This window comes from Myotis lucifugus, unplaced genomic scaffold (assembly GCF_000147115.1).
Source record: "Myotis lucifugus unplaced genomic scaffold, Myoluc2.0 scaffold_5, whole genome shotgun sequence".
Lineage (NCBI taxonomy): Eukaryota > Metazoa > Chordata > Mammalia > Chiroptera > Vespertilionidae > Myotis > Myotis lucifugus.
In genome coordinates, this window is record NW_005871053.1 from 8248735 (window position 1) to 8271154 (window position 22420).

A 22420-nucleotide genomic window follows, 5' to 3' on the forward strand; every position below is an offset into this window, starting at 1 on the left:
CATCATCTCTCCCTCATCTCCATCTTTTCCTGCCTCATTTCCTTTACCTCCCCCTTCTTTCTGATTGGATTATTTGTTTTCAACTTTCTTAATCCATGTTTTTTTCTCCCCACTGCCCAATTCGTAAGCCACCTGTACTGCCTAAGACTGCCAAGCCCCCTGCTGGGCTAAAGGACTTACCTGCTTTCCTCCTTCTGGAAATGTTCCCATTAACTTAAGCCTTCTCAAGAAGGTTCAAGTCTAGTCTTGGCATTTGTTATTCATTGTGCCACAGGGAACAATCTTAAGCTCTTAAGGGAGTGTTATGTCTTGGTAGAACTTTTAGGAGTTATTGTTGTTTTTATTCAACAACCAATATTAATTGAGCACCTACCAGGTGTCAGACACTGGTTAGATGCTGAGGCGATAGCAGGAAAGAGGGTCCCTGCTCTCATGGAGCTTGAATTCCAGTGGGGAAAGAGGTACAAGTAAATAAACCATTAAATGAATGGGGAAAATGTCAAGTGGTGACATGTACTATGCATAAAAGAAAACAGGAGCAGAGATGGGCATGAATGAGTTCATTTTTGCTGAGAACTGAAGACTGAGAAGGAACCAGGTGATGAGCTTACCTGCTGAGAGGGCTTACAAGTGTGAGGCCCCAGGATGCAAACGAAATAGGTGCATTTAACAGAAAGGGCTAGAAAATAAATTAGCAAGGGGGAGGTTACTTGAGATGAGGTCAGAGGACTAGGGAGGGGCCAGATATTGTGGGTCTTTTTGAGTCTAGGTGGAGAGATTAGACTTTTTAAGTGAAAGGAGAAACCACTGGAGGATTTTAATCAGAGGAGAAACATTATCAGATTTAGGTCCTATGGGGGCCTGGTAGACACCTCATAAATGTGTCCAAAGTTGATTGTATTTACAAGTTTTCATTAAAGATAAAATAAACCCAAACTCTAGACAACTACTCCCTTGCATGTCTCAGAGGCTCCAGGCTTCTCAGTGACCTACTCCCTTCTAGTTGAGCTGTCGCTGGTGGGTAAGAATAGCCATGGGCTCCTCTGCATAGTGTGTGTGTGTGTGTGTGTGTGTGTGTGTGTGTGTGTTTGGGGTGCTCACTTCAAGAACTTAAAAATAATTCTCAAAATACATAGAGAAATCATCTTATTGCTCATGTTCTCTTTTTAGACCCAACTATAGTTAGACTTCCCCATAGGTTCACTCAGGCATTTACTTGGTAGTTAGTAGAGGGGGAAGCAGATGGGAGCTGCAGGCCTCCACCTCTGCCCCGCCCCACGCCTGCATGGGTTATTTATATAATGAGTGTCCCTTGGACTCCAGGCCCTGTGTGAGGCAGGAGGGATACAGTCATACCTTCAAGAGGCTCCAGGCAAAGTAGAGGATTCTCAGTCACTAATCCTCCAATGCTCTGTGCTCAGGAATTCTGCCACGGCTTGGCATCATGATAACTCTGCTTGTGCAGCTGGACTCATATCTCAAAGAGTTTAGAGTCTGAAAGAACCTTAGACGTCAGCTATGCCGGTATTCCTCAGTAGGAGCATTTCCTCAGTAGAAGCATTTCCAGTGTTTTGGATGAGACTGTCCTAAGCATCATAGGAAATCTTTGCATTCCTGGCTCTGCCCATGAATCCTACTGACATAAGCCCCTATTTTAAATGGGAGGGGGGAGGAGTCCTGTGGATCCAAACTGTCCAGTGGTCAGGAAAAATGCTACTGATAATCTTGCTTACATTTTGGATCCAAATACCATTCCAACCCACTGTCCCCCACTCCCAACTGAAAATGCCACCACACATTTCCAACAGCCTCCTAAATTGAGAACCACTGGTCTACCCAGCTCTATCAGAATGTTAGGCAACTTGTCTTTTTATGCCGTTTTTCTCAGAACCCAGCAAAATCAAGACCCAAAGTTCAATTTTTACAACAAGGTTAGTTGCTGAAATATGCCTCTGTTTTTCATTCTTTCAACTGATATTATTTTATCAGAGTTATATGGTATGTGTTGAGAACATTAAATCTGATCCTTTCAGATGGATCTAGAAAAAAATTGTGAGCATTTTCAGATTATTTAAACATACAAGGTATTGGTATAATATTTTCTACCTACATTCCATTGCCCATCCACCTCTCAGAGTCCTTCAATGAGAAGCCTGGCTTTCCTTCTGTGTTCATTATCTCTGTGCTTTTGTCCAGCGTCTCCTGGGAGAGGTTTTGTTACCCCATTAAATATGAAGGACAGAAACAAAACATGCTGGCATAGAAGGCTCTGGATCTTCATATGGCCTGAGCTGTGTATCATGTATCCTGACTGGGGCACCAAATCACCTGTCAAAACGCAGTTGCTTTCATACACCTGACCAGCTCTCTTCACCTGCATTTGTGACTTTCTCCCTATACACTTGAATGCTCTGGAGATGAGGACGAATCATTTGTCCCAATTATTGGTGCATTTGAGAGCTTTTAGTTCTTGAATGACTCTTTTCCTTCATACTAAATGGTATAGTTAATATCGAGAGTGATTCTTTCAAATGGAATTTTCCTGAAGGAATCTCGGATTCCGTGAACAATTATTTTTGTGGAGGTATCTAGAATAAAGTTGGGCTGTTAACTAGATGCATGTTCTGATCTCCTCCTCTTACTGTGCCAAGCAGGTATATTACACCTTGTGGGAGGGAGAAACATTTTTTATCCTTTTAGTTTAGTTTGTGTGTTGTTGTTGTGTGTTTTTTTGTTGTTGTTGTTTTTGCTTGCTTGCTTCTTAAGTAAAACCAATCTAGTTTCTTTTTCTGCAGCAAAGGAGGAAGGAACAAACAACAAATTAATCACACAGGAAGCGAATAACCACAGAAGAACGTCTGCCTCTGACTCAGTATGTCACATTTAATAAGAGGCCAGAGCGTGTCCAAAATGACTGTCCAAAAGCGACCCCGCATTTGCCTTAGAAGATGATGCCTTTTTCAGGGACCGTTCTCTCTCGGGGTTCATCTCTCCCTTGCTCTCTGTCTGCCTGTGTCCCTGATCATGCCTTCCTACAGTATCCATTAACGGTAAGAAAAATTATATTTAAATGTATGTTCTTTATCAGCTAGAGGGGAGAACTAAATGGCTTTTAATGGGCTGTAGTATGTCGAGATAAAGCTCAATTTTTCAATGGAAGGCCACGTGGTCTGTTCCTCTTGCACAGAATGCCAGCTTCACTGCTGTGGTGATTGCAGGTGATTCATAACTTGTGTTTGTAGCCAAAATGTAAGCAAGATTATCAGTAGCATTTTTCCTGACTCCTGGACTGTTTGATCCAAAGGCCTTCCCCTCACCCCCCCCCCACCTACCTCCCCACCCCTGTTTAAAACGGGGCCTTATGTCAGTCAGGAAGTGTAACTTTTCTGTGTATGGGGCAGTACGGTTGCCTTTGAACTGTGCTTTGGCCAGCAACAGCAAATGCTTTTAAAGTAAAGGGAGTCACTGGAAACTTCAAAGGAAAGCACCATGGAACTAAACTGTTGTTATTCTACTGCAACAGACAGACGTTACTTAAGTACAAATCCTAAATGAAACCATTTCTAAGCAGTCTTTAGAGAAGACGATTTCTCTTTAGAATCATTCAGCATCCTACCAGTGCAATCCATGCACAACCACTATTCCTAGTCCAATTCCGTAGCATTTGCTATAACTATTTACATTTAATATGATTACTATTTTGGCATAAAATATTGTAGTTTTAAAATTTCAAGCCTAGTACCCAGAGATCTACAGAGCAGGATTGAGGAAATTTGGGGGTATCAAAAAAGTTTTTTTTCCTTTGGGGCATGTATGAAAAAGCAACTTGACATTTACATCCCCCCCCCATGAAGCAATAGAAAATAAAGCTTTAAAATATTAAGAGGGCACATGCCAATTTAGTCAATAAGTACAAGTTCTTTTAAATAATTCAATGGTCTGAGTAGGGTATACAGTAGGAAACGGGGAAGTGGTCAAATGAAAAGGCTGAGGAAGAAAAGTAGTACAGCTGGAGAGAGAGAAAGGAAGGACGAGGAGAAGCCTGGGAAAGGTTCTGAGGTCAGTTCATGTGGAAAATACCCTTTCTATTCACTTGGATGGGGGGTCTTAAGCATTATATGTTACCTTCATAAAGCTATCTTGCTTCTGAACTGGAACATCATCGAGTTAAAACTATTTTGTAGTCTAAAGAGATTAAATAATTCTCTTAAAATCAGTTGGGTTTTCTAATGCTCTTTGAAAAGTTCACTCATGGGTCAATTGTTCACAGCTCTTCAATTACTCTAATATCTAAACCTTTAAAGGATTGCACATACTGTGAATGAATTGCAATACTTAGAGAAATCCCCATGAAAATCATCCCTCAGGGTCAGCAGCAAATCTACCCTGATCACTGATGATACCAAGTTCTAGATTTGGCCTATATGTTGGAAGTTCCCCAACCCATGTTAAAACGTAAGAGGAATGAGCTACCCAATTCCTGGACCTTTTCAGTTTGATGCCCTTTTGAAGGCTTGCTTAACATCTCGTGAACACGTCATTTACTTTGGAAGTTTCTGGCTGCTTGCAATTTGACTCATTTTTGTTACACCAAACTTTCATATATTTACTTCTTGTTGGAGGGAGCATTTCCCCTCCCTGGCATAACTACCTCTGTCTGTATTTTGCAACCCTCACTCCTGAAAATTAAAACTGAAAATAATACTAGAATAAGGAATGCCTTAATTAGTATGCTTTTCTGAGAAAATTAAAATTTCATGCACACATACCCTTCACCATTCATTTGTAATGCAGAGGTTTACAAAGATATGGACATGTGGAGTAAGGTTTAAATCAATTTGTGTTTTCTCTTTCTCATCATAAAATGGGGGGGAGGGGGACAGTAACAGTTATTGAGCCCTTTCCTATGTGTTAGGCTCTTTACTTTCACTTATTTTATTTTTAAAAAATGGCTAAAGTTATTAAGCACTTGCCTCATTTAATAACCCTACTTAATAGGTGCCATTTTCCCCATTTTATTGTGGGAACTGGACTCAGAGAGGCTAAGTAATTGCCCAAGGCCACCTGACGACTAAGTGTGTAGGAAATGTTCTGTAATTTAAAGAACTTTTTCCTAAGTGCAGGTTAGAGACAACATCAGATGCCCTTTTCCAGGCCTGGAGTCTGGGATTATGCAAATGCTTCGTTTTAAATGTCACAGCAATAGTAAATAGCTTTAAAGTGAATAAGACATTTTTCTTTCTAAGTCTTTGACCTTTGCAGAAGTAAGTTTGGTAACACTTCTAACTTATATAAGAAGACTCCACCTTTTCTTTAAAAAATTATTTTAAAAAGAAACATCCTCAAGAAAAAAAAAGGCCCCACTTTCAACAATAAAATGAATAAAATACATCAAGTGTGTTGACATATATGCAGTGTGTGTGTGAGTGCATGCATGTGTATGAATCTGTGTGTGAGTGAGTGTGTGTGTATGTATGTGTGTGTGTGTAGTGGAGAACAGGGGTAGATCTTAATTCCATGATAAAATTAAAGATGGTGCTGAGGATTTAGGAAAATTTGAGATTTGAGCCCCTTAAAGAGAATGCCTGGCAGAGATGGGAAGTAGTGGGAGGAAATCAATACTGTTTAGTTCTGTGGATAAAGTAGAACAGGGTTTCCCTTCCCTTCCTCACAGTTAAACAACAGGTAGGTGGGTCATTCAACTTACTTTCATTTTCTCACTTTTGAAAGGGCTTGATGTCCATGAATTTGCATTCGTTTCTAAGTTAAACATAGATGACAGCAGGTTAAAAAAATACTTTTACTTCATAGCAGCCTTTATTTTCCTAGCAGTTTACTCTTACAGTAAAATTGTGAGTTGGCGTCATACTAATTGTAATAACATTGTAGATGCTCCAAAATGTCTTCTGAAAAATGCCTTTCCCACCTCCCAAATTAATCAACTCTTTATCTAAATAAATTCTAAAAGGAGTATTTACAAAATAGCCAAGGACCCTCTAACCCAGGGGTGGGCAACTTGCCGTTGAGAAGACAGCCCATAAGCACAATTAACTTAAGTTAACATCATCTGAAATCATGGAGTGTTTGTGTGAACTAATATAAATTCAAAGTGAACATCATTACATAAAAGGGTATGGTCTTTTGTTTTTTTAGTTTTATTCATTTGCCCACAGCTGCTCTAACCCTTAGGCCAAAACTCTTGCCGTTGAGAAGACAGCCCATAAGCACATTAACTTAAGCTATCATCTGAAATCATGTTCAACCGAGAAAGGAGTACATTTTGCGAAATGAGGGGTTTCGGGTACAGAAAGCTTGTATTCCACATTCAGCTCAGACTGAGAACAACAGCAACACCTAACTAGGCGAGGCTGTCGCTCTACTTATCATAAAGCAACTCTTGCTTCTCTTCTCCACCTTCTGCTTCCTCTTGGGCTGAGCAGCCTTTTCTGTCTTTCCTCTTGTATCGATTGCCTCATTGCCTGCAGCCCTCTGAGCTTGGGCCCGAGAAGAGGAAAAGTAACAATAATAGGAACCAACTTTATGCAAAGATGTTAAGTTTTCTAAAATGGCCAAAGGACATGCACGGTTGGCGGGGGTGCGGGTTGGGGCACAGAGATGTTGCACTGTGACTGGTATCGTCAAACAGAAACTACAGGCGACTGCAGCTGTGAAAAGATTGTGCTAAAGAAACAGGATGGCTGTGGTTTGCTGTGAGCATCAATTTTCCTGTTGAGCATTTTTACAGGAAGTTGAAGAACAAAGCCAACTTCATCTTAATTTGTACTAATGGTTTTCAGATCTTAAACACATCCCACTAAGTTTGCATCATGGAGGAGCCTCTAAAGAATAGAACCAAGAATAATTGAGTAGAAATCCCAAAACTACTAGCTTTTTAAAATACAGGATTTTAGCAGCAATTTGAGTTGGCAAATGGCTTTCTTTTTCCATTGTAACTTGGAGTGGGTTCATTGCTTTATAATGAATGCCTCTGAAATCCTTTCTTACGATTGTAAGAAATCAATATAAATTTAAGAGCCTTTTCTTATTAAAACACTGTTGAGTTATACTAGTATGTATTACAAAGTTCTGTCTATTAGTATTTATTGGTCAAATAATTGTGTGTATGTGTGTGTGTGTGTGTGTGTGTCCGTCTGTGTATTTATAAGCTAGAAGGATATATATCAAAATGTTAATGAAAATTACTTGGGCATTATTAACCCCAAATCTTTTCACCTAAAATTTAATTATTATCAAATGCTTCCTTCAGAGGTTAAATGCCACTGTTGTGTTTCATTTTCATCTTTGTATATTTTTGTGTTGTCTATTGATTTCTAAATGAATAAATGCTACTTTTAGAAGAAAAAAATCTCAAAATAATCAATCTAAAAAGCCAAGAGAATGTGAGAAATACATACATAAAAATACTTTAAGAACATTATATATAAAGTAAAATATAAATGAATATAAATACAGATAAGGTACAGAATAAAAAGTGATGAGGGTAAGAGAGCATTTGGACCTTTAGATCTGTCCAGTTGTATTATTTCTATTATAGCCACCCCCCCAACCCCCCCTCCACACACACACACACAGAGTGAATAAAATACTCAATTGAGTCTCCCTTTTTGAAAAAAAAAGTTTAAGTTTCTCCTATTTGTAGTATAGTATTTAAGTGACTTGGCAGTATTTATATAGCAAAATGCTTTATAGTTTTGAATAATACAAAATGGTGATAAAACATAACTGGATAAACCTGCTTCTTATGGTCTCAAATAGAACATGGCTGATTCAGCAACCAACCCAACCCCCCCCCCACACACACACACACACTTGGGATAGAGGCAGCCTTCTGAGGATCATCAGGTGTTTTCATTGGACAGAGTTGGAAATCTCTCCCCTCTTCATGTCATTCTGTAGTGTGGGCCTCACATGGCATGATCTAGAATGAATTTAAAGTTGGCTCTGTGAAACTAAGAAATGGTTTACTTAAATAACTAAGTAGTTCTCTTGATCCTAAGAAAGTGGATCATTTTATACTCAGAAATAATTCTGCTTTCTTAGATGAGCACATTGAAGAAGAAACCATAAGTTTCCTGGGCTGAACTGTGGGCTGTGGTTGAGCCTCTTGTTGGCCATGCCTTCGGGGCGAGTATGTCTGTTAGAGGGTGAGGAGTCTTTCTCACAAGTGTTCCTCATAACCAGCACCACATATTTAAGAAATGGCTCTGGGCCGCAAGATGCCCTGGCTGGTCTAGGCTCAATGTGTGATGCTGTCTAGTGTGAGTGTTAATCCATAATGCTGACCTAATGGCATTATAGTAAAACCAACAAAGTCAACCATTTCATTCACAGAACTAGGCAGTTCCAGGGTTTCTAAATATTGATGCATGTTGCGTGTGTATGTGCATGCATGTGGGTAGGCAACAAAGAAGAACCAACTAATGAATTTTTAATTTATGCAAAATATCCTGCTCTGTTCTCTCAAGCCATAGAACCAATCCCTTTATAAAAGTTTTATTAGTAGATCCCTCTCCTCACTTCAACAGCTTTTCACCTAAAATTTGACGATTTTTGAATGATGTATTTAACTATTAAATAAGACTTGTGCAGTCTCTCACATACCTAGGGTTTGGGATAATTTTTTTTTTATATCTTTAATGTATAACAATCCAGAGATATTTTGGTGTAAGAAATTGATTGATGGATATTTTAGTCAAAAGCTATTATTTTGTAATTTCCACAATGGATAATGGACAAGTATTGTTAAAACTGTGCGTATTCGTTTGCTAGGACTCCATACCAAAACCTCAGACTGGGTGGCTCAAACAGCAGAATTTTATTATCTCTAGAGGTTAGAAGTCCAAGATCAAGGTGCCAACAGGTTTGGTTTTTCCGAGGACTCTCTTCTTGGCCACCTTCTCCCTGTGTCCTCACAGGGCCTTTTCTTTATGCTCATGCGTCCCTGGTGTCCCTTCCTCTTCTTATAAGGATCCCAGTCATATTGGATTAGGGCCCACCTAATGGTCTTATTTTAACCTAATCACCTCTCCAGAGGTCTTATCTCCAAATAGAGTCACATTCTGAGGTAGGGGTTGAGGCTTCCACATGTGCATTTGAGAGGGACACGATTCAACCCATAATACTGTGTACGGCCAAAACCGGTTTGGCTCAGTGGATAGAGCGTTGGCCTGCGGACTGAAGGGTCCCGGGTTCGATTCCGGTCAAGGGCATGTGCGTTGGTTGCAGGCACACCCCCAGTGGGAGATGTGCAGGAGGCAGCTGGTCGATGTTTCTCTCTCATCGATGTTTCTGGCTCTCTGTCCCTCTCCCTTCCTCTCTGTAAAAAATCAATAAAATATATTAAAAAAAAAAAAAAAAAAAAAAAAAAATACTGTGTACGAAGACAAGACAGCCTTTTCCATCCCTGTGGGTTTTCTTTGTGCACATGAAATTCAACACACAAGGTGAATGTTTTAGAAAAAAATCTGGCTTTTCTCCCTGTGCTCAAAGTTATTTAAACAGTGAAATGATTCTTTTTTTTTTTTTTTACTTTTGGATGAATGTTTATTGATCCTTTTTTTAACAAAATATAAACTTCGTAGTAAGCATAAAACTACATTTTAATAGTAGTTTTACATAAGGTGCTATACCTTATGTAACTTTTTTATCTTTTTTTATTGTTTTATTGCTTAAAGTATTGCAAAGGGTATTACATATGTGTCCTTTTTTCCCCCCACCCTTGACAATCCCCTGGCCTCCCCTACCCCCCAGTGTCTTATGTCCATTGGTTATGCTTATATGCATGCATACAAGTCCTTCGGTTGATCTCTTACCCCCCTCCCTCCTGCTCCCCAACCCTCCCTGGCCTTCCCGCTGCAGTTTGACAATCAGTTTGAGGCAGCTCTGCTTCTGTATCTATTATTGTTCATAAGTTTATAATCGTCTTTATTATCCATGAATGAGTGAGATCATGTGGTATTTTTCCTTCATTGACTGGCTTATGAAATGATTCTTTAAAATAAATTAATTCTCTAAAAATGTAATGCCTGAGGTGGGGGTGGGGTGAGAGAGCAAGGATCAGCTGATGGGAAGGTCAGTGAACCTCCAGCTTCAGGGAGACTCGAGGCGGGACACGATGATCTCAAAGAGCTGATTCTGATGCAAGAAAGAGCCCCCACTCCAGGCCCCCTGCCCTGGTCCTTTCCCTTGTGTGAGGACTCCTCCTGGCCCCAGGACAGGGCTGCCTTTCCTGCCCTGCTCCCCTCTCCCAAGGGAGGAACCACATGTGCAAGGCCCCGTCTTCAGGCTGCCTCAGTCCCACCCGTGCAGCCCTCGCCACACAGGACCTCAGCCAAGTTGCCAGCTTGGTCCCTTCTCTGCCAGGTGCTTGAGAGGCACTCACACCGGCAGGACTTGTGCTCACCCTCAAGGAAGACAGTTCTAGACCCGCCTGTGGATTCCTCAAGGAAGACAGTTCTAGACCCGCCTGTGGATTGTTTACCCTACCAGACACGCTGAGAGCTTCCTGTGCACATTTCATTTCATCCTCACAGTAACCCCCATTTAACAGATGGGAAAGGGAGGCGCAGGCAGGTTAGAGTCTTATCTCAGGTTATGAGGTAGCAGAACAAAGATTCAAAATCATCATCTCCTGACCCAGGTCTCATGTTCTCACAGGAATTCTAACCCTTTTCATGCCACAGACCACACTAGTGTCTGATAAAGCCCAAAGGACTCCCTCTTGGGCTGTTGTCAAAAGCATAAAACAAAATACAGAGCATTACTAAGAAAACTAGTTATACTGAAATATGTACAAGATCTAAACAGGGCCATCATCTCAAGAGAGATCTGCAACTGTTGTAATATGATGTGAAAATCTATTGGTGAAAAAGTTTCAGGTACAGTGACTTGTGGGTTACATTCACAATCAAAGGAAATATAATTTTTGTTAGAGCTTAGGGGAAGTAAATATGTCCTTTTCCTCATCCCTGTTCAGGATCCCCTAAATTTAATGCACAGACCCTGCAGGTGTAAGGGTCCAGGTTAGGAACGCCTGGTCTGATAGGATCCAGGCTGCTTTGAGGCCCTTCAGTAAGGCCCAGTTCTGGTTCTGATACGGGCTAACTCCTTGAGAGGAGGGAAGCCAGGGCCCTCCCAAGGCCTTGGGTTCTGCTCCACTGGCAAAGTCAGGAACTGCCAGGAAAGCAGTCTGTGCGTAATGCTAGCAAGCCCCTCTGACACGGCCCATTCTTTGCCCAAATCTCAGAATGCACAGGGCTGATGCTGGGAGCCCTTGGCCAATGGCCAGCACATGGCATATTTGTTGACCCCTGGCTCTTCCACTCAACACATATTTAATGAGAATCCTACTTTGTGCCAGGTATTAGGGAGCCCTGGTGGAGGTCACAGTCCAGTGGGAAGACAGCCAAGAAATGGGCCTGGTGGGGGCCGGGCACGGGAGACGTGAGATTGGTCTTCTTCAACCCACATGGTGAGGTAGCAGGATTGAGTGTGAGGTTTCTTGCAGACCTGGACAAATCCAGACAAGCAGCTGTTCAGCTTGGAAGGAGCAGAGACATGGCAGCCTCTGTAATCATCTGTCAGCATTGAGGAGGAAGAGGGACGGGTTTATCTGGAGGAGAGTGAGAAATTGGGGGGCAAAGCAGCAGCAGCGGAGAGAACAGACTACAGTTGACCCTTGAACAAATCCAGGCTTGGACTATACAGGTCCACTTATATGAAGATTTTTTTCAATAAGTGTACTTATTGAATGCAAATGTATTTACCCTTCCTTATGACTTTCTTAATAACACTTTCACTTCTCTAGCTTTCTTTACTATAAGAATACGTATGTAATATGTAATATGTATCCTATATAATAAAAACCTATTATGCAAATTGACCAAATGGTGGAACGACCAGTCACAATGATGTGCACTGACCACCAGGGGGCAGACACTCAATGCAGGAGCTGCCCCCAGGCCAGCCAAGGCGGGTGTCTGAGCCCCCCCCCCTACCCCCGATCACCCTGCTGGTCACCCCACAGATTGGCCCTGGTCACTGGCCAGGCCTAGGGACCCTACCCATGCATGAATTTTGTGCACCGGGCCTCTAGTAATATATATGTGTTAATTGACTATTATCAGTAAAGTTTCCAGCCAACAATAGGCTATTAAAACATGCAATGCCTGACTATCTAGTCAGGGACACTGACCTCCTTTCCCTTCGATTGACAAATAAAAAATGGCAACAGCCAACACAATAGCTATCCAGTGTGAATGAATCAAAATTATACCTATTTTTTTGTTAGATCGGCAAAGAATAGAATATATTTTTGGCGTGCCATGGAATTTTAGTAATTGGTGTATGTGTACTAGTAATTGGTGTATCACAGCATCTGTGATAGCCAACAATCTGTGGGGTGACCAGCAGGGCGATCGGGAGTGGGGGGGGCTCTGACACCTGTACACGGGCACCAGTCCAAGTACACTGCCCAATTAGCCCCCCCCCCCGCCAGGGTGCCTAGTTGGGGGTGGGGGGGGGCTCTGACACCAATTTAAGGAACACATGTTAAAAGAATCCTTGTCTGAGTCTCTTATTGAAAAACAGATTCTGACCTAGTTTACATGTGAGCCGTAGCACTAGTTAGCTAGCCCTTTACCTGCTTACAAATGTTTATCTAAGAAGAGCAGGGTTGGAAGGACTTGATTTGAATGGATTGTGTGGGTCTTTTAGTGAGTTGCTTAATTGCTCTACATCTCTGTCCTCTGTAAAACTAGCAGAAGCATGCCAGTTTGCGATGTCTGTAAAAGTTAGAGACGATGTCGGTGACGCGCCCTGGGTCCAACTGGCTGTCAGCTATGAGCGCTGCTCTGGCTGCTGTGGAGTTTTTCATTTCCTTCTCTAGGGGGCCCGCTCGGAACAGAACTACCCGGCTGTCCTCATTCCTGCCTCCCCGCAGCTTTGACAAGTCCGGCCACGTCCTTTTAGCTTTTCCTCCCGTTTCTGTGCACAGAAAGCAAGCCACCCGGCAACACTTGAATATGGCGACTTTCAACCTTTTTTCCTCCTGGTACACATACACCAATTACTAAAATTCCGTGGCACGCCAAAAATATATTCTATTCTTTGCCGACCTAACAAAAAAATAGGTATAATTTTGATGCATTCACACCGGATAGCTATTGTGTTGGCTGTTGTCATTTTTTATTTGTCAATCGAAGGGAAAGGAGGTCAGTGCCCCTGATTAGGTAGTCAGGCGTTGCGTGTTTTAACATTCTTGCGTCACACCAGTTGAAAAGTCACTGCTATCATAGAATGTGTTTTTTCGAGGTGTGTTTTCCACATTAATATTTAGCAATTGAACTCAATTTAAATTCTAAGAAATTGTGTTCTGCAATTAAGAGACTATTGAGAATGGAAGAAAGATACTTCTGCTGTTTGAAACTGGGTACACATGTTCCATAGAAATAGTGTTAACTCAGGTGGTCAGGGTCCCAGGCTGCCCACTGGTTTAAAGCCCAAACTCTGCAAACAGGCTTCTCAGATGCTGAAGCAGATTCAGCTGCGGGGAGAGGGGCAGAGATTTGATGATTCTAACAGCTCTGGGTGATGCCCACGGTGCTGGTTGGGGTCCCCACTTAGAGCAGCTGCAAGGACTGGGTGGGAAAAGTTGGAATTGCTTAGGGTGAGAAAGTGGGTGAGGCGCTCCTGGGGCTGGGACCTGGTGGGATGAGACCCAGGGGTGGGACTCCGAGGATGAAGGGAAAGGGAGACGGTATTTTGGCTTGTGTAACTCCTAGGGCAGGGGTGGGAAACCTTTTTGTGAGTGCGTGCCAAAACCAGCAAAATCTCTGACTCAAAATTCTTCTGCGTGCCAACCCTAATTTTTTGAGAACATGTTACACCTACTTGATATCTCTTAAGGTGTACGTATGTGAAGAACCTTGAAGAAACAATAAAATTCATTCGAGCAACAAAAACACAGTATATGATGATGAAAAATACATTTTTTTAATGTATACATGTACACTGATAGTCCAACAGAAAACTTTATGACTGTTCAATATTATCAGTGGAACTTTTGCTGCTGCATCACTGATGACAGAGATTTTACATCAGGTTTATATTTCGTGACCTTCAGAGATATGCACGAGCTACTACTTTCATCCGTCTGGCTACTCCTATCACGAGACTTAACAAAATTCATCACTGAAAACAAAGATTCACAAGCGTATGTGGATGAAACCAAAACACTGGTCGGATCTAGGAAGGCAGGGAGAGTTAAGGCAGAGGCATAGAAATTGCTCTTCCCCTCTCGTCAATCCATGTCTGTGGTCTTTAAGATAACTTGTTATGTAAAATTATTTATTTATCTAAGATGCACCTACACTGAATTTATCTGAAAAATTAAAAAGTTGATATTAAGAAAAAATTGTAAATGGAAGATTATAAGAAAGGGTTTCTCATGCCAGCAAAAGTTACTGGCGTGCCATGTTTGGCACGCTTGCTAGGGGTTGCCCATCCCTGTCCTAGGGTTTCCTCATTGCTGTTTCTCCAGTCCCCAATGTCTGCCTGCTTCCCCCTTCACCACTGCTACCCACCAGGGTTTCCCTAAACTCTCCCGCTCGGTCGCAGAGCCTGGCCTGCCTTTGTCCCCAGGGCAATCACACTATGCACAAAGCTTTCCCAATGAAGCTTATTTCTAATAAACAGCTCTGGGATCATAGGTTTAAGCCCTTATTGTTGTTTTTTTAATATACATATTTTTTTATTTCAGAGAGAGGAAGGGGGAGGGAGAGAGGAATAGAAACATCAATAATGAGAATCATTGATCGACTGCCTCCTACTGGGTATCGAGCCCACAACCTGGGCAAGTACCCTGACTGGGAATTGAACTATGATCTCCTGGCTCATAAGTCAACACTCAACCACTGAGCCACATCGGCCAGGCAAGCCCCTAGCCTTTTCCCCTCTTTTTTTCCACTTAGATCCTACAGGGAAATGGCAAGGCGCACAAAGATAGAAATGGGGCCTCCTCTCCCATCATCTTACCTGCCTACCTTACCTTTCCACTGTCTCCTTTCCCCAGAAGACTAAGAACGATGAGGGCAAGAGCAGAAACAGATTCATCTTTGCATTCCTACAGTGTGTACCCAGACCCAGGTGAATGTCAGGAATCTGCACAGAAAAGAACACAGCAGGTGTAGGACTGAGGGGAAGAGGGGGCGCAAGAAAGGATTTTGTATGGGCAAAGGACCTAAGTAGACATCTTTAGAAAGAAAACATACAAAAGGCCAAGAGACATATGAAAACATGCTCGAAGTCACTAATCATCTGAGAGATGCAAATCAAAACAACAACGAGGTACCATCTCACATCTGTCAGAATGGCTATCCTAAACAAACAACAAGTGCTGGAGAGGATGCGGAGAAAAAGGAACCCTCTTGCACTGCTGGTGGGAATGCAGACTGGTGCAGCCACTGTGGAAAACAGTATGGAGATTCCTCAAAAATTAAACTTCCTCTTAACCCAGTAATCCCACTTCTAGGAATATATCCCAAGAAAACAGAAACACCAATCAGAAAGGATATAAGCACCCCTATGTTCATAGCAGCACAATTTACAATAGCTAAGATTTGGAAATAGCCTAAGTGCCCATCAGCAGATAAGTGGATTAGAAAACTACACAATGGAATACTACACTGCTGTAAAAAAGAAGGAATTCTTACCATTTGCAACAGCATGGATGGAACTGGAGAGCATTATGCTAAGCGAAATAAGCCAGTCAGAGAAAGATAAATATCACATGATCTCACTCATTTGTGGAATATAATGAACAACATAAACTGATGAACAAAAGTAGAACCAGAGCCATAGAAGCATCAAACAGACTGTCCAACCTATGAGGGAAGGCAGGGGTGAGGGGGTAAGAGATCAAGCAAAGGACTTGTATGCATGCATATGAGCATAACCAATGGACACAGACGGGGAGGGAGAGTGAGGGCATGTGCTGGGGGTGGGGGTGGTCAGGGAGAGGTCAATAGGGGGAAAAGGAGACTTATGTAATACTTTAAACAATAAAGAATTTAAATTAAAAAAGAAATTATATTTATTCCAAGAAAAAAAGAAAGAAAGAAAGGATTTTGTCATGGAAATGAGTAAGGAAGAGAAACCACTTGTTCATGAGACTTTGCCGGGACACATTTCCAGCAATATCATAACCTTCCAGCTACCCAGGCCCAGGGGCCCTTCATGGGCCATTCCCCCACCTGCTTGGGTGGGTGGTGGAATTGAGCAGCACAAGGTGCTGGATTTTGCTTCCAGTCTCTTCAGGCACTTAGGCTGAGAAACCTCCCTGTAGGCTCCTTCCAGAACAGTCACAGCTTAGCAACATAGCAAAGGTAATCCCACCTCTTATGAAAGCTGGCCTGTGTGAATAGCGGGCACTTTGGTCGGGGAGAGGGAAGAGTAGGACAGATTATTACTAAGAAGTCTAATACAGGACCGTGTTTTGTTTTTACAGACTTATCAGCAAGACTGTTGAAAGCTTAACTGTCCAAGATGCCCGTCCCTCCCCCTCCAGCGCCCCCGCCGCCGCCCACGTTTGCTGTGGTGAGTGGTTCCTCGCCCTCCATTATTCATGCATGAAGCCGCCGAATGAAGCTGACTCTGGCACCCATGTGTTTGTTTTCAATGTTTTTGCATTCTGGCTTAAATATGATATGGGGAGCTTTCCAGGTGCTGGCGTGAGCCAGAACCAGGGTTGGTTGTCTGAGGTCTCCTGCCGTGCACAGTGCATGTGTGGGCCGTGGGGCAGTTGGGTGTCCTCTGCCATGTCCAGTGAGGGAAGTGTCCTGTTCATTCATTCCCATGCACTGACCTAAGACAGGTTTGCAAGGGCAGTTCTGCCCTGTTTCCATTCAAATGAGCCCAACTTCTGGGCAGGACAGTCCAGAAACCCAGGTCTCTATCTGAAAATGCATCCATTCCAGTGTCCTCCAGACCCACTCTTTTCTTTTTCTCTGCCATTTGCCCACTCTGTGTTTTTGACAAATATCCCCCACTCCCACCATTACCCCAAGACCTCCTCATACACCCACATCCCTCTTTAAATCTGTCCTTGCATTTAGACATCTAAATGCAAAGGAATTTCTTCCCTGGGCTCATCCTGATCCTTGATAGACCCGTCCTCACAAGTTAGTGCCCCCTCTTCCAGGAAGCCCACAGCCTTTCCCGGGGCGACACAGGGGCTCCCAGCCATGCCATCACAAAGGCCTCTGCCAGCTTGGGAAGCCTGCATTGCTTAAATGCTCCCAAGGATGGGCCCTTCATTTTTCATGTGGGGAAAACTGAGGCTCAAAGACGAAGTCCTTTGCCCAGGCTTCCATGGGCACATTTCTATAGACCAGTGGTTCTCAACCTTCCTAATGCCGCGACCCTTTAATACAGTTCCTCATGTTGTGGTAACCCCCAATTTCATTGTTACAAATTGAACATAATTAAAGCATAGTGATTAATCACCAAAACAATATGTAATTATATATGTGTTTTCCGATGGTCTTAGGTGACCCCTGTGAAAGGGTCGTTCGACCCCCAAAGGGGTCGCGACCCACAGGTTGAGAACCGCTGCTATAGACCATCTATGGTTGGAACCTGGTTGGAAGAACAGACCATTAATTAGCTCGTTGCTATTTGAGTTGTGGTCCTCCAACTGCTGGTTAGAGCCCCCAAGGAGATAAGCACAGAAATTGAGAGTAAGCATATAGAAACACAGCAACTTGATAGTGTTTTGCCTGTTGTTGTTTTTTTAAATATGTTTGTATTGATTTGAGAGAGAGAGAAAGGGAGAAGGAGAGAGAGATAGAAATATCGCTGAAAGAGAAACATCAATGGGCTCCCTCCTGGGGATTGAGGCCACAAGCGAGGCATGTGCCCTGACTGGGAATCAAACTGGCAAACTCTTGGTGTGTGGACAGATGCTCAACCACTGGGCCACACCGGCTGAACTGCCTGTTGTTTTTAAGATTGCATTTTTTGTGTCTTTTTTTTACTAATTTACTGTTATTTTACAAAAATATCAGTCCATGATAGATTAGAAATTTTTTCTTAAAAATTGGTCTTTTACTTAGATAAGTTTGAAAAGCTCTGATCTAATATCACAGGATTAGTTTATATTTCCCCAAAAATGTAGGTTGTATACCACTGCTGGGCAGTACATACTTTAATTTTTGTTTTATTTCAATGTTCATGTGTTTATCTTAATACATGCTCTAAAAATTATAACTAGAACACCCAGAGTTTAATAGGGATTTACTTTAAAATAAAATGCTCACTGAAAAGTAGTAAATTATATAGTGCATAGACTTAATAGAAATATAAAATAAATAACAAGTAGCATGAGAAGATGACCAAAATCATGAAGGCTGTACCAGAATGACTAAAATTTGGAAAACTTTATTTATTAATTTTTTCAATTGATATATATTTGACACATAATGTTGTGTAAGTTTTTTTAAAAAATATATTTTATTGATTTTTTTATAGAGAGTTAGAAACATTGATTAGCTGCCTCCTGCACATCTCCCACTGGGGATGTGCCCGCAACCCAGGTACATGCCCTTGACCGGAATCGAACCTGGGACCTTTCAGTCTGCAGGCCGACGCTCTATCCACTGAGCCAAACCGGTTTAGGCATAATGTTGTATAAGTTTACGCTGTACATGTTGGTTTGACACACATATATATATTACAATTAGCTCTGTCGCTTTAGCTAACACCTCCATCACATCACATAATTATCTTTTCTTCTTTGTGGTGAGAACATTTAAAATCTTGCCTCTTAGCCTGATTATAATGCAGCATTGTTGACTGTAATTACTGTCCTGGGCATTAGATCTCCAGAACTTCATCTTCCAGATGCAAGTCTGTGCCCTTCAACAGCAGCTCCCCAATTCGGGGAAGGGACATTTTAGACCCACACTTATCCTTCCAACAGATTATAGGGAAGGCTCTGCATCCAGACTACCAGGGTTTGATCCTCGCTCCTGCTCTTACCAGCTGGGTGACCAGGGCGAATGAGCTAACCTGCCTGCGCCAAGTTTCCTTGTCTCTAGAGTGGACCTACTGACTCCCCCTTTTTTGAGGGCTAAATGGATTAATACACATGAAGTGCTGAAACAGTGCCTGACCCATAGTCAAGCGATGTTATTATCATGAACAATGTCAAGACCTTGCCGCTTAACACACAGAGATTCTATGTAGCCAACTTGAGGTTTTTCTTAGCTCCCCTCGGCTCTGACTGCTCTGTAATAAAACTAGGTACAATGGTTTAGCATCAAGCTAAACCTCCCAGGTTTACCTGCCATGGTCCTCACTGGCACCTCCAAGATCAGATCCTTCCTGAAGGGGTGGGCCAGCCGAGAGGGCCTCCCGGGTCTGCCAGATGGCCTCTCCCTGGGACCAGGCCAGACCAAACCAGTTTCCAAGTGTGACAGACACAGGCACATGCCAACTTCCAAGTTCGTATGCTGGGCTCTTAGAGTCCCCACTCCCTACAATAATCCTGGATAAACAAGAGCCCAACTTCATAGTAAGGATCTCTCCCAGGAATTCTGAAAGAATAGGAAATACTCAAATATTTTAAAGCAGCACTTTTGTTGGCTCTGCAATCTCTGTGAGCTAAGCTTTCAAAGAAACACCTTAGGCCAAAGGGACATGAGGTAGTTTTGAGTTAATGGAAATGTTACACACTTTGCTTGTGGTGGTGGCTACAAGCGAGGTGATTGTATATGTTTGTCAAAACTCACAGGACTATACATTTAAAGGGTGCTGTTACTATATGCAAATTATACCTCAAGTCTCTCTTAAAAAGAAGGGGGGGGGAACTTTGGCAATGTAAACAGAAGGAATTGTTTTTCTCAAACTTTGGTGGGTTAAAAAATAATACAGGTGACCTGTTCTGCTAGGAGCAGTTTTCTCCTTGTACCAGTTAGTTCCAAAAGATACAAAAGAGAAGCTCTTCTTCCTTGTAGCATCCTGTAGAATCTTCCAGATTCAAGTTCCCTTCTCATTTCTAGCCATCAACCCGGGCATTGCCGGTAACAGCCAGACAATGGTCTGAATTTTCAGAGACTTTTATCGGGAACTGACTCTACCTGCATTAAAAATAAATGTAATTGATTTCTGCATCTGCTCCCAAATGTCTGGGTCATAAAAAGAATGACACCGGGTCAAAAACTTGTGGAGAATTTACAACCTATTGCCAGCAACCTCAATCCCAAGCTCCCAACATGCTAGCTGTCTCCACTGAGGGTTGTAGCACTTGATTTTAATTCAAGAGATGAATACGAGTTTGCATGGTTTCCTTTCAGGCCAATACAGAAAAGCCTGCCTTGAATAGGTCAGAGCTGGCTGGGAGAAATGCTCTGCTCTCCGACATCAACAAAGGGAAGAAACTAAAGAAGACCGTCACCAATGACAGAAGTGCCCCGATACTGGACAGTAAGTGAAGGAAGTTCTTTTCCATAGAGAGAAGTGGTTTATGGCGTAACACTCAACCCTACCCTTCCCACCAAAAAAAATTTTTTTGGTTAACAACAGCTGCAAAGCTAGCAGAATAAGGGACTGTGTCACTCATTGTAGGCCACGGCTTCGGCTTGGGTTCCCTCTAATGCTGCAGGAAGCCAGTATAATAATTCTTTGTTTAAGACACACACAGCAGCAATTCTCTGAATTATTCAAACACTTTCTGGAAATTAACTCTTTGCTCCTTGCACCACAGATCAAAAGGCAGCATGAAACAGGGAAAGAACCCTATCCTTGGAATCAAAGGATACGGGTTCAAGTCCTGACACATCCACCACTTACCTTCTCCAAGCCTACTGCCCTCGCAAGTTCATTGCGAACATAAATGAGACAATGCTGTAAAGTGTTTTGTTGCCTGCAATGTGAAAGTCAAGTGTAAGATATGATGTTAGGAGCTTGGAGAAAGAGGAAATGAGATCACAACTTTGCTTATATACCCATTGTAAGTCTGAGATATTTTCTGGAACAAGGCAGGGTGTGTATACACAAACAAGTACCCACCACACAGGGCTGCTTATTAACATTTACAACAAAATGCAAAATTATACATGACTAGAACCTATGGATAGTTACTAATCAGGCCTTGAAACTATCTCCTCACATTCCTACATGTTTCCACTGCCAGCCAGATGTCTCCTGAATTCATACTAGACCACAGAGCCCATTTGGACTCAATAGAAAATAGACAAGTAAATAATGATGCAGGATTTTAGCCAAGTGAAGGATAAGAAGGGCTTAGGAGGAATTTCTAGGAAAGGTGCCTAATAAGAGAAGGAGAAGGAGAATTAGATGAGACCACTGGTGTAGGAGGTAAATGGCAAAGAGGAAAACCAAGACAAAGGCTTTTGAATGTTGTTCTATTACCCGGCAAGGTGGTGCAAATAAGAATGTACCATAACCCCCAAAAGGAACTGTGAGGTCTTTGACTCTTGATACAGTTTTACCTCCAGATCAAAACTGATGTGGTTAATGTATAATCAGTCCCTTAGTTCTCCTGATCCATGTTATAAGATTCTCCCAAGGGGAATCCCAGCACAGTCACTTATATAAGGGGAGCCTTGGTCCAACAACCATCAAGTCATGATGCCTGGTATGGGGCCAGAGGCCAACCTCTAGGACAGAGCCCAGTGGTTCTCTCCACCATGAGTGGGAGGCTAGGCTCCAGAGAGGTGGATGTGAGTTCCCCAGATGTTGGAGACTGGACAGTCTAGGACCTAGTCCTGAATCCACTAGTGAAAACTCATTATATTCTATAAGCTCCACTTATCCTCCCATTAAATGGAAATAAATGTTAGTTCTTCCTCCCAGCTGCTCACTTTGCTTGGTGGACACAAAATACAGCCCAATGCATGCCCTTGTTATCCTTGCAATTACTTGGCCACCAAGACTATTGTCACAAGCTCTTTGCAAGTGACAAAGTCCATCTATGGTTTTGAATTTTTTTTGCAGGTGAAACCTCCCTGGGCTCCATATCAAAATGTAATCATGGTTATGCATGTTATAACTCTTAAAGTCCTGCAGTTTAATTACTATAACAAAGTGACCTGTGCCAGTTAGCTATCTTCAACTGCTTTAGCTTCTCTACAGAAAGATACACTAATGGATGGTATCTGATAGTGCATTGATCTCTTTGAATGTTTAATACCATTTAAAGGTGTCCTATGTAAATGTAATATTCCAAATTGTATCATTCATTAATGAATACTATTTGAATGACAAGGGCATTATTAATATTACTAGAGTCCCAGTGCATGAATTAGTGCACAGTCCGGTCCCTCCTGGCTGATCGGGGCCATCTCGCCTAGTCTCAATCGGGGCCTGCTGTGGGGAGGGA

General features: G+C 42.3%; 1 protein-coding gene across 1 annotated transcript in view; it reads left to right on the forward strand.

Moving 5' to 3' along the window:
- Positions 1-2795: 2795 nt before the first annotated feature.
- WIPF1 (WAS/WASL interacting protein family member 1) overlaps positions 2796-22420 on the forward strand; it is a 37183-nt gene continuing 17558 nt past the window's right edge. The window contains 3 exon segments of the mRNA XM_014467941.2: positions 2796-3050; positions 16526-16614; positions 20373-20502. Of these exon segments, the coding sequence (XP_014323427.1) occupies positions 16564-16614; positions 20373-20502 (181 nt within the window). The 5' untranslated portion in view covers positions 2796-3050; positions 16526-16563.